Source organism: Hemitrygon akajei, chromosome 24, assembly GCF_048418815.1.
Source record: "Hemitrygon akajei chromosome 24, sHemAka1.3, whole genome shotgun sequence".
Taxonomy (NCBI): Eukaryota; Metazoa; Chordata; class Chondrichthyes; order Myliobatiformes; family Dasyatidae; genus Hemitrygon; species Hemitrygon akajei.
This window is the reverse complement of record NC_133147.1, coordinates 4578776-4596235: the sequence shown is the minus strand read 5'-3', so window position 1 is coordinate 4596235 and position 17460 is coordinate 4578776. Positions and strand designations below refer to the sequence as shown.

The window sequence follows — 17460 nt, the reverse complement described above, 5'->3', positions numbered from 1 at the left end:
CCTCCTCCAGCAGTAAGTACTGCATATTGAGTTCTGTTTTGAGGAGGGTGGGGTTCAAACTGCCGAGGGAGTGCAACGCAGATGTATCTGTGGTACCGAGGCTGGCCTTGCGGCTAGGAAGGGTAGGGAACTGAAGAGGATGACAGTAGTAATACGGGCTCCATATTTAGGGAACAGACAGGTGATTCAGTGAGCGCAAAAGAGAAACACAGCTGGTAGTTTTCCTCTCAGGTGCTAAGGTCCGCGATGTTTCTCCACGCGCCCAAAAGACAGGGTGAGCAGGCAGAATTCGTGGTACATATTGATAACAAAGAGAATGGTAGAAACACGGAGGAGGTCCTGAAAGCATAACACAGGGAGTTCGGAAGGAAGCTGAGAAGCAGGAACTCAAGGGTAGTAATCTCGGTATTTCTGCCTGTGCCACTTGACAATGAGGTTAGGAAAAGACGAGGTGACTGACAAACTCGTGGCTGAAGAATTGCAGCAGTGGGCAGGAGTTTACATCATTTCTGGATAATTGGGACCACTACTGGGGCAGGTGTGAGTTGTACAAAAGGGGAGGGCTGCATATAAATCGGGGGGGGGGTGTAAGGGAGGGAAATATTCTTGCGGGCAGGTTTACTGGAGCTGTTGGGAGTGGATTAAACAAATATGGCAAGGGGGCTGAAACTAGTCTGGTAGAGCTGAGGATGAATCAGCGCGTTTACAACTGGATGATGGGTATAACATGAATGTAAGGAAGGACAAGCCAATGATTGGGTACAAATGCAGACAGAGCAATAGTCAAATGGTGCCACGCAGGAAAGATTCAAAAGGGTGAAGAATGCAGGACTGAAAGTACTGTGTTTCAATGTGCGTAGCAGATTGGTTGGTATGATATTGTAGGTATCACAGAGTCGTAGCTGAAAGAAGGTCATAGTGTCCATTATATCCTTTGATCCTTTGCCATCAAAGGATATAATCTGTATCGAAAGGGCAGGTTGCAAGGCATAGGCGGTGGTGTGGTTCTGTTGGTAAGAGATGGACTTACATCTTCAGAAAGTGGTGACATAGGGTCAGAGATGGTCTAATCTTTATGGGTGAAGTTAGGGAGCTGCAGGGTTCATAACCAAAAACATTATGCGAATCATTTATAGGCCTGCAAATAGTAGTCATGATGTGGGGTTGAGATTGGGATGAGGCAAATGTAAAAGGCATATATTAACGGCAATGTCACAATTGTAATAATGGACTTCAAAATGCTAGACGTTTGGGAAAATCAGGTTGGTGCTGAATCGCAAGAAGGGGCACTCGCGGAATGTCTACGAAATGGATTGGTAGGCACCTTGTGCTTCAGCCTACTCGGGAAAAGGGTATCTCGGATGGGGTGTTATGCAACAGCCCTGTTTTATTAGGGAGCTTAAAATAGAGGAATATTTCAGAGGCACTGTTCTTAATATGATTAAATTCATATTGCAATTTGTGAGGGAAAAGTACAAGTCACATGTATCAGTGTCACAATGAATAAAAGGAATTACAAACGCATGAGAGATGAGCTTGCCCAACTGGATTGGAGGATTGGAGTGCCAGGGAGCAAGAGTGAATGCCATTGGTATTTCAAAGGAAAATGCTCGAGGCACTGTGAAAGTTCTTAAGGTGGATAAGTCACTACACCAGATGGTCTACATTCTAAGTCCTGAGAGAAGTCCTGTAGAAATGTATGATAGTGCATTTTGGTAAACGGAACAGTAGTGCTATATATATATATATTCGGAACTATATTCGAAATAGCGAAAATATTGAAAGATCACAGAGGCTATGAAGTCCTCGTGCAAGACTTCAAGAAGGTTAATAACAGATTGAATCTGTAGTAAAGACTGCAAATTCAATGTTGGCATTTATTTCAAGGGGAGTATAATATAAATTCAATGAAATAACACTGAGGATTTTTAAGACACTTGCCAGAACACACTTATAGTATTGCCAACAGTTTTGGACCCCATATCTGTGATACGATGTGTTGTCATTGGAAGGAGTCCAGGGGAATTTCACAAGGATGATTCAGCGGTTGAACGGGTTAACATATGAGGACCGTTTGGCAGCTTTGGGCCTGTACTCATTGGAATTTAGGAGAACGCGGGTTGCCGGAGGGGGGTGAGGGTGTTGAATCTCGTTGAAATCTACCGAATGTTGACAGGACTAGAATCGGTGGATGAGAAGAGGATATTTCCTATAGCAGGATATACAGAAATAGAGGCAGAGCCTCAATATTAAGGGGTGACCTTTTATGAAAAAAAGAGGTAAAGAGGATTTTTTTAAATATATAGCAAGCGAGTGGACACCTGTGGAATACTTTGCCACAGACTGTGGTGGATGCGAAGTCCGTGGTATATTTAAGGTGGAAGTTGATACTTTCAAGCCAGGTGTATGGGTCTGAGTGAGTTTCGGAATCAGCCATGTTGGAATGGCGGAGCAGACTCGCTGTGATGAATTCTACTCCTATATATTATACTTGCGAGGTCTTATGGAGTTTTTGTCGGTTGTCAGCCAGTCCCAGGTTATTTTTTTTTCATATTAGTCATCTTTCCTGACAACGTCCCGAATGTTCTTAGTGCACTTTAAATAGCCGTGATCTGGTTCCACAGTTAATTCTGCTGCGTTTTTTGTTTGCTCAGCAAAAGATTATTCCGTGTTCCTCTTTTTCTATGTGCAGGCCCAGTTTTTCATCAGTCGATTTAGACGAGAGAGTAAAATATCTTTGTTACCAAGTTAAAGCATACTAAGGGAAATTTTATTGCAATAACCGAGCTCTGACAATGGGCAATCTAACAGCTTCGGTATGCACTAAAAAAGATTCACAAAATCGTCTTTACCCGGAAGAAACCAATGTGTTAACATTCCCTGCAGATATTTTGTTTAGAAAATACTCTCTTTAGAATAAACATCATCACTCTGGAGATTATACCTGATGATTTTCCAATCACTGGAGATGGTTTGATGGAATACAACGCTAAAAAGTGGATGTCTTACTAACCTGCGACATTTATTCGAATGTGATGACTGATGGAAGAACGTATCAGTCGACCCAATTCCATTATCACAAAGACACAAGCGTAGTCCCCTTCGCTGTCAGCATTGACATCTTCAACTTGATAGATGAACTGCTTCTGGTTTCCGGTGCTGTTTATGATAGAGACTGAGTCTTTTAATAACTGATATTGGCCTAGCAAGCCAGGCCACGCGACGTCACAAGTAATAGTAACTGCTTCTCCAGTTACATGTACAGGGTATTCTGGACTTTTTGAAATTTTGGGCTGAGGTGGAAGATCTGAAACAACATAATTAAAGATAAAATGTTGAATAGTGAATTCGTCAGTTGCAGTTCATAAAATATGAAAAATTCGTACTTTTGGAAACAAAACCCCAAGCTTGGATCGTCTCACTGTAACGGCTTCAGACAGTAGGAAAGTTTGTGTTTTCCCATTCTTTATCTGAAATCTCAAGGCGTATGTATTGCACTGTTTTAAATTTGCCCTAATATAGCTGATGTTTTGGAGAATCGAGATGTTGTTAATGAGCCTGTAAAGAGGCTTACGTTGCATGAACGTAAAGAGCAGAACGGGGCTAATGAGAAAGCGGTCGTAGGAAATAAGCACGGAATGATGTCCTTAGTCCTAAATAAATTTATATTTCTTCGTAGTATGTTAATTCTTGCCCTATCGTAACCACCTATTTTGTCTAATACTCAAAGGAATATCTATCAAAATCTCACTTCTCACATCTTTCAGCGTCATATAGCATTCCAGAGCGAGTACTCGGGATGTGCGCAGCACAACTGACAGGTGTGTTTGCAGACAATTTTAATCTCTCCCTCTCCCAGTGTAGAATCCCTTCCTGCTTCAAATTATCCACTATTGCCGCCGTACCAAAAAAGACCAAGGGAACATGCCTGAACGACTGGCGTCCTATGGCAGTTACCTCAACAGTTAGCATATGCTTTGAGAAGCTGATCAAGGATTTCATCTGCAGCATGATACCACCAAAGCTGGACACCCTACAATTCGCATACCGACAGAATTGATATGTGAGAATGCTGTTCCTGGACTACAAGTTAGCATTCAAAACCATAATTCCATTCAGACTCGACAAAAAGCTCAGGGATCTCGGCCTTGACCCTGCCTTGTGCAGCTGGATCCTGGACGTCCTGATATTTCGCCTGCAGGTGGTAAGAGTGGGCTCCCTTGCCTCCACCCCTCTGACTCCCAACACAGGAGTCCCTCAGGGCTGTGTACTAAGTCCCCTCATTTACTCCCTGCATGGCTCTGTAGCTCACAGCTCTAATCTGCTGATTAAATTTGTCGATGGCACTACATTGATCGGCCTAATCTCAAACAATAACGAGATGGCCGACAGGGAAAAAACCATCTCTCTGACACAGTAATGTCAAGAAAACAAACTCTTCCTCAAAGTCGCAAACACAAAGGGGTTGGTTATGGATTACAGGAGGAATGAAGACGGGCTGATCCCTATTGACATCAGTGAATCTGGTGGGGAAAGGGAAGGTAAACAGCTTTAAGTTCCTTGGCATACACTTCGACGAGGACCTCACTGGGTCTGTACACGCCATCTGTGTGGTGATAAAGGCACATCAGTGCCTCTTCCACTTCAGTCAGTTGAGGAAGTTTAGCATGGCCCCCCAAATCCTAAGAACTGTCTATACAGGAACAATTAAGAAAATCATGACAGGCTGCATCACTTCTGGGTATGGGAACTGTACCTGCCTTAATCGCAGGATTCCGCAGAGAGTGGAGGAGATAGCGTAGCGGATCTTTAGTTATGAACTTCCCATGATTCAGGACATTTAAAAAAACAGTGTAAAAAGGGCCGAAGGATCATCGGGGACCCAAGTCGCCCCAGTCACAAGCTATTGTGCAGGTGCATTGGCCTTCATCAATCATGGGATTGAGTTTATGTTGAGAGGTAATGTTGCAGCTATATAGGAACCTAGTTAGAGCCCATTTGGATTACTGTGCCCACTTCATGGTCGCCTCACTACAAGAAGGTTGTGGAAACTATAATGAGGGCGCAGAGGAGATTTACAAGAATGTTGCCCACATTGGGGAGTGCGCCTTATGAGAAAGGTTGCGTTAACACGGCCTTTTCTCCTTGGAGAGACGGAGGATGAGAGGTGACCTGATAGAGGTGTATGAGAGATGAGAGGCATTGATCGTGTGGACAGTCAGAGGCTTTTTCCCAGGACTGAAATGGCTATCACGATAGGGCACAGCTTTAAGGTGCTTGGAAGTAGATACAGAGGAGGTGCTAGTGTTAAGATTGTTTTTTTACGCAGAGAGTGGTGAGTACCTGGATGGGCTGCCGGCAACGGTGGTGGAGGTGGATACGATAGGTTCTTTAAGGGACTTCTGGATAGGTATATGGAACACCGAAAAGTAGAAGCTATGGGTAACCCTAGATAATTTCTAAGGTAAGGACATGTTTGGCACAGTTTTGTGGGCCGAAGGGCCTGTATTATCCTGTAGGTGTTCTATGTTTCTATGTTTCTATTCTTGCTGCTACCGTCAGGGAAACGGTACCGCAGCATAATAGCCAAGACCAACAGGCTCGGGGGTAGCTACTTCCACCAGCCCATCAGATTAATTAACTCACCCTGATTTGAGTGTATTTTATGTTACATTGACTGTTCTATTTATTATCAATTATTATAAATTACTATGATTACATTTTGCACATTTAGACGGCCCCCGTATATGTGAAGGATATAAGAAATAAAGTCAGTTCGATTTGTATACTATCGAATCAGCCCCAGCTAGCTTATGAGTGTGTCTTCGTAAAATTCATATTGTCATATTATCACTTACATAGTCAAACGAATGCAAGGAGTTCGTAATTATTAACTGAACTCCCTATATAATGTCCATGATCTTCAATTCCCTTGCAGATACATGTACCTCCAAGGCTATCTTGAAAAGTGCAATCATATTTCAGCTGTTGAATCCATCTATTCCTCTTATAAACCTATAAATCTTTATCAAACCGCTACTCATCGTGCTCTAGAAACGGAAGATCTTATCGTCTTTCTTTAATACAGGCAGTATCCAGGTAACATCTTCTGCGCCCTCCTAAAAAGGCTCGAAATCTGAAACCAGAGTTGAATGCAAAACTCCGGAGACAGAATAACTATAGCATAACTTCCGTACTCCTGAACTGAAATCCTTGACTAATAAAAACAAGCGAATCATAATCGTTATTCACCACCATATTGCTTCGTGCATAAGCATCAAGTGAAGGCATTTGGTATTTTGAGCAGCGGCCAATCATTGATCGCGATTTACTAGCAAGAGCAAATTAAAATAAAGAATAGGCAAGCGGAGGTATCATTGTTGAAGTAGCCAGTTTTAGAGTGGGCATTTTGTAGCTTTTCTCTGAGAGTCTTCGTCATGGTTAGGAAACTGAACCAAAAATCTGTAGGTAGGTTTATTTTTCTCCCATTGTAAACTCATTTTTCCTTTTTTTATATTTGATCATTTGGAACAGTAGAGATGCCACGAAGTGTGGCAGCATACTTCTCTTCCGGGATGGAGGAAGGTGGAGAAATGTCCTGTGTCCTTAAAGACTACACCTGCGAGAAGTACATCCCGCTGAGCTTCTAACACTTCACTGGAACTGGATAAAGTCGGGATCATTCAACAGGCTCTGTGTGTGATTGAAATAGCATAGGGAGGGAAATACACTTAACCTAGGACCCAGGAGGCTGGGTGAGAGTAAGGAATCGGAAAATGGTTACACATCCAATGGAGATTACCATTGTGACCGTCCGCCTCAAAAACTGATATGACACCTTGGATACTGTTGGCTGGGGGCATGACTAAGCAAAACAAGGTAACAGCAGTCAAGTGTCTAGCACTCCATCTGCCGCTGTGATTCAGAATGGAAGGGGGAAAAATTGGGAAGCTTTAGTGACAAGGGATTCCTTAGTTATGGAAACTGAAAGTAGGTTCTGTGGACTGGACGGAAATTGCCGGATGATATATTGCATCCCCGTTGCCTGGTTCTGGAAATCTGGGATCGAGTACTCAACAGTCTTCAGCATGAACGGTCTGAGGTCGTGGTCCACGAAGGTGCTGATGAAATTGGTCGGAAGAGTGACGCCGGTCTGCAAAATGTGTTCAGGTAGTCAGGAACACAGTTAATGAGCAGGATCGCAAGGATTTCCAGGATCGTGGTCTCAGGAGTGCTGCCCGTGTCACATGCTAGTTACGCCAGAAATAGGAAGATAATACAGCAAAACATGAGGCTCAGGAGTTAGTGATAGAGGGAGGCATCTTACATCCTAGTTTCAAATTATTGTGCTCCCTTCAGTGAAAGTGGGAGCTACAGGGAAAAGACAGCTCGCACTTGAATTGAAGGAAGACTAATACCAAAACGGGAGTACTTGAGCTGTGGGAGTGTGGTGGATTAAACTGGAGTTGCAATGGGATGGGAACAAGCGTTCTGAACAGTTGGCGGAAAGGTTATACAGGCAAGTGTTGTTAAGATCTCAGACTAAGTCAGGAATCAAAAGGTTGAGTACCGTGCGAATGATGTCCTGCGCCTCGTATAGTTGAATGCAAGAATATGGGATATGAACTCAGGTCATGGAATATTGATATTGTAGGCATTGAGGAGACTTCATTACAGGAGAGACAGAATTGACAACTCAATATTCTGGGGTTCCCTTGTTTTACAACTCAGGTAAAATGTTACAGCTCTGCCCAGTCAGGACAAATTAGTTAACTCGTTTATTGAGGCTTTATGAGTGGAACCGAGGAAAGCGAATATTATGACCACGTTAATAGGACTATATTATAGACCACCCAACAGTACGCAAGTTTTAGAGAAACAGTTGTGTAGAGAGACTTCTGCAAGAAATATAAAGTTGTTATAGTAGATGATTTTAACTTTCCATACATTAACTTGGACTCCCAAACTGTAAACAGATCAGGTCGGATAGAGTTCGCCCAATGTGTTCAGGGAAGTCTCCTTAATCAGTATTCATCATCATCTGGTATTGGAACAGCAGAGTATCAGACCGGACGTCTGTACAAAGATCTTCTAGAACGGCTGACAGTATCATAAGCGTCTCCTTGGCATCCATCACCGAAATATACTAGGGGAGCTGGGTACTTAGTACTCTTACAGTTATCAAAGATCTTACCAGCCCACTCAACAGCCTCTAGTATTTGGCAGGAGACTCCAACGCATAAAGGCAAGAATGATTAGGATCTCCTTCCGTCAGGCCATTAGGCTTCTAAACTTACTGCCAGATCTCATTCCAAGTGTCACTAGATAATTTGTACGGTAACACGCAATATTTAATGTATGCACATTACCTTGTTTATCTATGTTATTCATTTGTGGACTTATATCTTACTTTGCTTACTTGCTGTGTACAGAGTTCTACACAGTACTTTGGAAAGTACTTCGAATGTCAGTGGATTAAATGAACGGCAGGTGTTCTTCCAATCCATACATCCTGACTGGCATAGATAAAAATTTCTGGTTTCACTGAGTGTACGACAGCCTAGATAACAATGCCGTCGATATTAAAAATCATTCTGACTTTGGTTCTGACTGGTGACCTGCAAATGACCGTTACTATTATTCGAACTACTTGGCTAGCTGACGAACGCATCTATCAACATGACACATGAGCCAAAAGGGCCCGCAAATAGTTTCCTTTTCTGTTAGAATTTGTATTTTCTAGTGAACTGTTGTTGATCACTGGTGTTGTTCATGACTGCCATTGAGACGTACAATAATTGGATTCGTGAAAAAGGAATCACGACGTTTAACCGTGATGGTAATAGTGACGGATACTCCATTAACGTATGTCGGGTCGGCGGAACTCTTAACAATGTAAAAGAAGCAGACATTTACCAGGAAGCTGCTTAGATTAAAGGACAGGTATTTTAAGAAAGAGTGGAGGAACCTGCGTTGTTTTCCCTCGAGCTGCAGAGACTGAGGTGAGATCTGGTGGTTATTTATAAAAGTATGCGATTCATAAAGTCAACAAACATGCAGTGTCTCTTTATCTAGGGTTCAGATTTCTCATATTACAGGGCTTGTACTGAAGGCGAGAAGATGGAAGTTATAAGCAGATGTGTCAGCACCTTAGGCTCGGAGTGTTGTATGCCTGAAATATACTGCCCGATGGTGGAGGATAAGGATTGAGCTAAATATGATAATGACTTTCTACAGCATTTTAGATTAGCACTTAATCGTGCAGGATATGAAACAATATGTACATTTTGTCGGCAAAGAGGTTTCATTTAGTTGGACATTTGATAACTAACTCAACTGGCTCGCTGGAACACTGTGGACCAAATTCCCGGTCCCTGTGTTGAATTAGATTAAGTTCAATGATCAAATACCACCGAATAATTACAGAAATAAAACGTGTCACTAACCTGTGACTACAACGCGAACAGGTTGGCTATAAGGGGAAGTTATCCGTCGACCAGATATTTGTGTCTGCAGCACGCAGGCGTAGACGCCGGCCATACTTCTGTTCACATTTTTTATCATATAACTGACATCCCGTTGATGATCTTGGTGATCACTGCTGTTCATGAGAGGAGCGGAGTCTTTTGTTAACTGAAGCAGCCCATTTTCAGTGGGATGTCCGGCAACGCATGTTATGTTGACTGTTTCCCCTGGGACATAGACCGAAAGATCAGGACTCTTGTAGATTTTGGGTTGAGAGGGAGTATCTGAAACGAGAGACGTGCAGGAGAATTGCTATGATTGGTTGTTCAAGTAAACGAAATCTGCTGCCGTATTGATTAATTGGTAGAAACGCAGCATGAGGTTACATGTTGGACTAACTACTTAACAAATACCTGAAATCGAATTCAATGTTTTGTTATCAAGGAGCTGGAACTGACGAAAATTTACTTTCCCTTTGCTCTTATGCATGAAGTGTATGGCGGCATATGTAGTGCACTTGGTAATTTTCTTCCTCTGACAGATATGCCCAAACTGAAAGTAAAAGTATTATAAAAGAATGTACATATTATTGTATTAATCCCTGTGATTCAATTTCTTGCAGACATTTACAGCAAAAAGGACTATAGTAGAAAAGAAGAAAGATACTACGCACAAAAGAGGATAAACTGGGCAGAAAAGACATACTGAGAAAATGAGTTGTAAATAAGTCGGACGTGAGTCTGTAGCCTGTAAAATCCGTTCAGAGTAATGCCAATTGGTTTTACCTACGCCAGTAATGAAGTCATATGGTACTTGTGTAATAACATCCTGAACCTGATGGTATGTGATCCATTCGTAAATAGTTATAAATAAGTAGTACTGAATTCGACGGAAACACCGAGACAAGTACCAGGCCAATTACTGAGCTGTATTACCTGTTGTCATATTGCCTACATTTTGTTCTGGTTACCAATTAGAGAACATTAATACGCAGCTGACCTGTGGTTATTATTCGAACAGATTGGTTTGCAGAAGAACGCAGCCATCGTCCTGAGACCTGAGTCAGAAGGGTACAGGTGTAGTTTCCTTCGCTGTTAGAATTCAGTTTGCTAATTCGATGGACAAACTGTTGTTGGTCACTGGTACTGTTCATGAATAGAATCGAGTCCTTCAGTAACTGAAGCTGTCCAGTAGAGCCATGGCTTGCAGTTGCGCAGGTAATGGTGACGGATTCTCCATTAATATATACTGGGTAATCGGGAGCCTTAAAAACGTATGGCCGAGGTGAAGGGTCTATGACAAAGAAACAATGATAACATTTACGTGAATGAAGATTACAAAATTCAATAAACTATAATTGATTCTCTTTTAGTCGTATAAACAATAAATAGTGCTCTGAAATTTCTTTGGTTAATGCTACTCTAATACCATCGATAAGTGCATATGCATGAATTTTCTTACACACCAGTGACAATTACGTGAATAGGCTGTGAGGGGAACGTATCCATCGACCTGTATCAGCAAGATGCATGCATAATCTCTTATCCTGTTGTAATTCAGTTCTCTCATGAAATAGGTGACGACTGATTGGTGTACAGTGCCTTAAGGATAGGGACGGACTCTTTCATTATTTGAAGCAGCCCAACTTCTCCGGTTCGTCCTACTGTGCAGGTAATGTTGATTGACTCAGCAAGTACATACATTGGATGATCAGGACTCCTAGCGATTTTAGTAGGAGAGGGAAGGTCCGGAACGATAGGGTATGCGGATTTATTTCCTAATGTTATCCGCAACTGTGTGAGAGTAGCAGGTCCTCTCACTGTCTTTTATCGAGGAAATGGATACAGCCCGTCTCCACTAAAGCTGACGAAACTAGCAAATACCTTAATGCAATGGTAAGTTGCGAACACTTCTGATTTCAAGAAGAAATTATTTATCAACGGAGACGAAAATGGGGAAGATACACGTGGAATATTATGCAGAGTTTTGTCCCTGTTACACTCCATGATGAATTTGTAGTTCCACAAAGAAACCTCAGCAGTTTAATCGTTTGAATAAATCAGCTGTCATAACAAGTTGAAATGATTTATTATGTATTATTGGGAGCTGAAATGAATGAGCAGTGACTTTAATCAAATATATGATGTGCTAAACATGATTGACACTTTAGGGCATCATTCATTCTTGAACTGATTCATTCCTTGCGCAGTTTCCATCTCATATTCCACGGGAAGTAGAAGAGACAAAGAAATATTGTCATGGTCCGGTCCGTGAAAACCGCGTGCCGGCTCACGGTCCCGTCCGTGGACTAAAGATTCCGGGTCTTCCGGATGTCCCTTGTGCCATTTGGGCTTAACCGTAGGCATCTGATTCTCGTCTTGAAGCCTGGAATATAAGTGGCCCTGGGGTCAGGGTCGTGGCTGGTTGGTCTTGCTAGTATCCTGTCCTTGTCTCTGTGGGGTTTGTCTCGACAGTATCCTGTCCTTGCCTCTCTGTGGGTTCGCCCCGTCGGTATCCTGTCCTCGCCTCCGTGGGGTAAGCCAGGCCGCCATTGCCGTTACCCTACGGTGGGATCTGTCCCTCCAGGTCCTGGCCTCCGTTGGGTAAGTCAGGCCATTATAGCCATTACCCTGAGGCTGGACTGCTCCCTTTCTTCCCTCCGAAGCCCTGTCATCAACCTACGCCTGAAGCCCTACCTGCAACCTGTGCCTGGAGCCTTACCTCGCCTCGCCCTTGCCTGGAGCCTTGCTTCGCCTCGCCTCTGCCTAGAGCCTCGCCTCAGCCTGGAGCCTTGCCTCGCCTCGCCTCGCCTCGCCTCGCCTCTGCCTGGAGCCTTGCCTCCGCCTTGCCCTTGACTGGAACATTGCCTCGCCCTGCCTGTGTCTGGAGACTCGCCCTGTTTACAACTGTCTGTCCATGTCCACGCCTTCGCTCGGTAGTTCCGGCTGTTTTGCCGCTACCTCGCGTTGGGAACTGCCTCGCCTTGTCCCCGCCTTCGCTAGGTAGGTCCGGCCGTTTTGCCGCTACCTAGCGTTGGGAACTGCCTCTCCGTGTCCACGCCCTCGCGAGGTAGGACCGGCCGTTTTGCCGCTACCTAGCGTTGGGAACTGCCTCTCCGTGTCCACGCCCTCGCGAGGTAGGACCGGCCGTTTTGCCGCTACCTAGCATTGGGAACTGTCTCCTCGTGTTCAGCGTTCGGTGTAATGAGTCCCGACCCTATGTCCTGTACCAAAGGAGGGATCCTGGCTCGGTGTTCCATGTTCCTGTCTCTCCCTTGACACAGGCTCTGTGTTCTGCGTTCCTGTTTTCCCTCGACCAAGGCTCTGTGTTCTTGTCTTGTCGATGTGCCTCGCCCAACCCAGGAGTACATTGCCCAGGTGCTGCTGGAATTCCCTTGCCCTGTGCTGGGGTTCCCTTGTCCTGTCCAGGAGTCTCACGTCCAGTCCTGTGCCTCTCCTCGTCCTATTGCCACGTCTTGTCCTCGCCTGATTCTGGAGTCTGAGCCCGAGTCAAGACCGAGTTTCTGGGTCCTTGTCCAGTCTCTGGCTCGGAGTTCAAGCCCATGCTCCTAATTCCCAGTTCCATGTCCTGGTTCCGCTATCCTTGTCAAGACCTAGCCTAGGCCCGAAATCTTCGTCTCGTCGGGAACTGTGTCATGTCCAGCGTTCTTCCTTCCACACTTCCCTTGCTTCCTTCTCACGCCTAGTCCTGTTCCTGGTAGATCAGTTTCTGTGTCTTGCTTTTGGGTCCACTCCCCATGTCCCACTTATGACAGATATATGTTACCTTCACTTATCCAGGAAGTACAAGGAAGCATATAGTAAAATGTGTCGTTGGCAACAATTATACTGGGGACAGTCACAAGTTTGCTACGATTCCAATGACAATGCAGTGTGAACAAAGATATTAACCCCATCTGGTACTTCTTTGGAATGTGAGTCGGTACCGGCTCGGACAAAAAAAAACACGCGGTCACGGAGAGAACTAAAGACATCCTCATGCTAAACACTACACTACCGCCTCGCCCTTGTGTTTTTCTATTAGATATTCTGAGGTCATGTTTTTCTTTATATTTTTATTCGTGAATTATTTTAAGGAATTAATAAAATAGGCGCCAAAATATCGAAGATCTTTCTCTACTGAAATGCTACTTGTTTATTCCATGAAACACAGTACCCACAAATGTAGAGATGCCATAATATCGGTACATAAGCAAGCACTAATATTTTTCGTGAACCGAATTAGTGCTGGGAGAACGCTAAATTCTGTACACGTAAATTAAATGCTATTTATTGTTGAAGGTCCTCAGAGACGTACCACAAAACGTCTACAGCTCAGCATACAGCTACGTATAATGATCGATTTGGAGAAATGAAAGTTCGCAAAAATGCATTTTTGACGAAGTACTTCATAAAATGTCCTTCTCGAAAGTAGAAGGAAACCAGGCTCAAACATGGATATTGTATTGGCTGATCGGCGAATTAATGAAAAGCAAATATATATAATCAGTTTTCCAGGTGCGCTTTAGTTACCGTGGTAGCAGATAATTAATTTCATATTTCCATCTTAATAAATGTCCTAATTTGTTTACATCAGTCTAAGCACAACATTCACGATGTGTCTGACTGACCTGTGACATGTATGCTAATAGGATGGCTGGCTGGTGTGTGGATCCATCGACCGGAGACATGCGTCGACAGGACGCACGTGTAATTGCCAGCTCTGGACTTGCTCACGTGTTGAATGTGATACGTGAACTCCCTTTGTATTCCGGTGCTGTTCATGAGAGGAACACCGTCTTTTGTCAACTGAAACTGGCCTGCTGAATCGGCACGGGCAGCAGTGCAAGTGATAGTGATAGATTCCCCTGGCACATACACAGGATATTCCGGAAATAAGGACATTTGCGGTGGTGGTGGAAGGTCTGAAATAGAAATATCGCATTGTCATTTTCATAGATAGTGATTAAAAAAAGGAAATTATGTCATTAAAATAAAACTCTACAATTGTAAAATTATTCTTACGAAACAATCTGTCACGCCATATATTGATGCTGTACCTAATTCACAAACAGCATACATCTGAATAAATTCAGTGATTTACTTCTAAAAGGTAAAAACTAGTTCGTCGTCTCGAATTTACGACTAAATTCCGCATAATTTATGCATCCAAAATAGAGAAGATTGCAGCAACGGTGAAGACAGTCAGAGCTCTGGGCTTCTTATGTTGTTTTTTCCCCCCTTATAAATGAAGAGCAACGCTGCTATCTGCATATAGTGATGACTTATCGAAATGAAAAAAGAGAAGAACTCAATAAGGGCAATAAAATATCACTAGCTTTCCAGTAAACAGAGAGGTGAATTGCAGATACAGTTGTACATTAGGAATCATTCCCCATCTTCAGCGTGTTGAATGCGCTAAGTTCGTTACCTCAAACGAAATTTGAGGAAGGAGGTAGTGATAGGAGACTTTATAGTCAGGGGTTCAGACTCCCATGTGCCAGGGACCGGGATGCTTCTGATCGTGTCCAAGATATCCTGCGGTGGGATGGAGAACAGCCAGCGGTCGTGGTACATATTGGTACCAATGACATAGGTAGAAAAAGGGAAGTGGTCCTGAAAGAAGACTACAGGGAGGTGGAAGGAAGTTGAAAAGCAGGACCTCAAATGTAGTAATCTCAGGTTTACTGCCTGTGCACGCGACAGTGAGAATAGGAATAGAATGAACTGGAGGATAAATGCGTGGCTGAGGGATTCGAGCAGGGGGCAGGGATTGAGATTTCTGGATCATTTGACCTATTTTGGGGCGGGTGTGACCAGAACAAAAAGGACGGGTTGCACTTGAATCCCAGGGAGAACAATATCCCGGTAGGCAGGTTTGATAGAGCTGTTGGGGAGGGTTTAAAATACTTTGGCATGGGGGTGGGAATCAGAATGTGAGTGCAGGGATTAAGGTAGAAAGACAAGGGCATGATGCGAAGACTTCTGAGTTGTAGATGAAGAACAGGCAATAGACAGAATATAATTGTAGACAGTTAAAGGAGTTGAAATGTGTCTATTTCAATGCTAGGAGTATTAGGATCAAGGAGGATGAGCTTAGAGCATGGACTAGTGCGTGGAATTACGATGTTGTGGCCATTACTGAAACGGAGATGGACGAAGTACAGGATGGGATGATCAGGTTCCGGGGTTCAGGTGTTTTAACAGGAATAGGATGGGAGGTAGAAAAGTGGGGGGGAGGTGTGGCATTGCTGGACAGGGGTAGTATCACGGCTCTAGAAAGGGAGGACGCTGCAGAAGGACTGTCCACGGAGTTAGTCTGTATGGAAGTCAGAAATAGGAAAAGATCAATCACTATGCTGGGACTAGTCTATAGGCCCCGAAATAGTCCTCGGGACACCGAGGAGCAGATAAGCAGGCAGATTTTAGAATGGTGCAGGAAATACAGGGTAGTAATTATGGGTGATTTCAACTTCCCTCATAATGACAGGCACCTCCTGAGTTTAAGGGGGATAGATGGGGCTGAATTTGTCAGGTGTATTCAAAAGGGATTCCTGACGCAGTATGTGGACCGGCCGACGAGAGGAGAGGCTGTACTGGATCTAGTTCTGGGTAAGGAACCTGATCAGGTGACAGACCTTTTGGTGTGGGTGCATTTTGGTGAGAGTGACCACAACTCCCTTAGCTTCAGCATAGCTATGGAAAGGGATAAAATCAGACGAAATGGTAAAGTGCTTAACTGGGGAAGTGGCTGAGGCAGAAACTAACGAGAGTAAATTGGAAACAGATGTTCAAAGGGGAAAGCACAGAAGTAATGTGGGAGAAGTTTAGGGATCACTTAAGCTGTGTTCAGGATAGGTTTGTCCCACTGAGAGAAGGAAAAAATGGTAGGAAAAGTGAACCGTGGCTGGCAAAACATGTGAGGCAACCCGTCAAGAGGAAAAGGGAAACATATGTTAGATATAAGAAGCAGAAAGTTGGAGGGGCTTATGAGAAATATAGCGTAGCCAGGAAGGAGCTAAAGAAAGAACTTAGGAGTGCTCGAAGGGGGCATGAGAAGGCCTTGGCATGTAGGATTAAGGAAAACCCCAAGGCGTTCTATATGTATGCGAAGAATAGGAAGATGATGAGAACGAAGGTGGGACCGTTAAAGGATAAAGAGGGCAACATGTGCCTGGAAGCGGAGGAGGTTGGGGAGGTCCTAAATGAATGCTTTGCTTCAGTATTCACAAGTGAAAAGGATCTTGATCAGGATGAGGTCGAAGTAGAGTGGGCCAGTGTGCTAGACAATGTGGAGATTAAGGAAGAAGCAGTGCTGGATCTTCTTCAAAACAATAAGATTGATAAATCCCCTGGTCCGGATATGATACACCCCAGGTTGTTGTGGGAATTGAGAGAAGAGATCGCAAGAGTATTAGCTATGATCATTGAATCCTCTTTGGCTGCACGGGAAGTGCCGGAGGTCTGAAGAATGGCAAATGTAGTCCCCTTGATTAAAACAGTTAATAGGGAGAAACCTGGGAACTGTAGACCGGTGAGTCCTTCGTCGGTGGTATGCAAACTACTGGAAAGGATACTTAAGGATAGGATCTACGAGCGTTTGGAGAACTACAGTCTATTCATGGACAGGCAGCATGGCTTTGTGAAGGGAAGATGATGCCTCATGAGCCTGATTGAGTTTTTTGAAGAGGTAACAAAAGAAATTGATGAGGGTAGTGCAGAGGATGTAGTCTACATGGACTTTAGTAAAGCATTTGACAAGGTCCCTCATGAGAAACTCATCCAGAAAGTCATGAGGCAATAGACAATAGACAATAGGTGCAGAAGAAGACCATTCGGCCCTTCGAGCCTGCACCACCATTTTGAGATCATGGCTGATCATCTACTATCAATACCCGGTTGCTGCCTTCTCCCCATATCCCTTGATTCCCCTATCCATAAGATGCCTATCCTGCTCCTTCTTGAAAGCATCTGGAGAATTGGCCTCAACTGCCTT

General features: G+C 43.9%; 1 protein-coding gene across 1 annotated transcript in view; it reads right to left on the bottom strand.

Annotated features, from left to right (window-relative positions):
* Positions 1-17460, bottom strand: part of LOC140715818 (uncharacterized) — a 108222-nt gene that overhangs the window by 21699 nt on the left and 69063 nt on the right. The window contains exons 14-17 of the mRNA XM_073028215.1: positions 14096-14389; positions 10465-10758; positions 9447-9749; positions 3014-3307 (exon numbers count right to left, since the gene is read on the bottom strand). Coding sequence (XP_072884316.1) covers positions 3014-3307; positions 9447-9749; positions 10465-10758; positions 14096-14389 — 1185 coding nt within the window. The remainder of the gene's footprint in view (positions 1-3013; positions 3308-9446; positions 9750-10464; positions 10759-14095; positions 14390-17460) is intronic.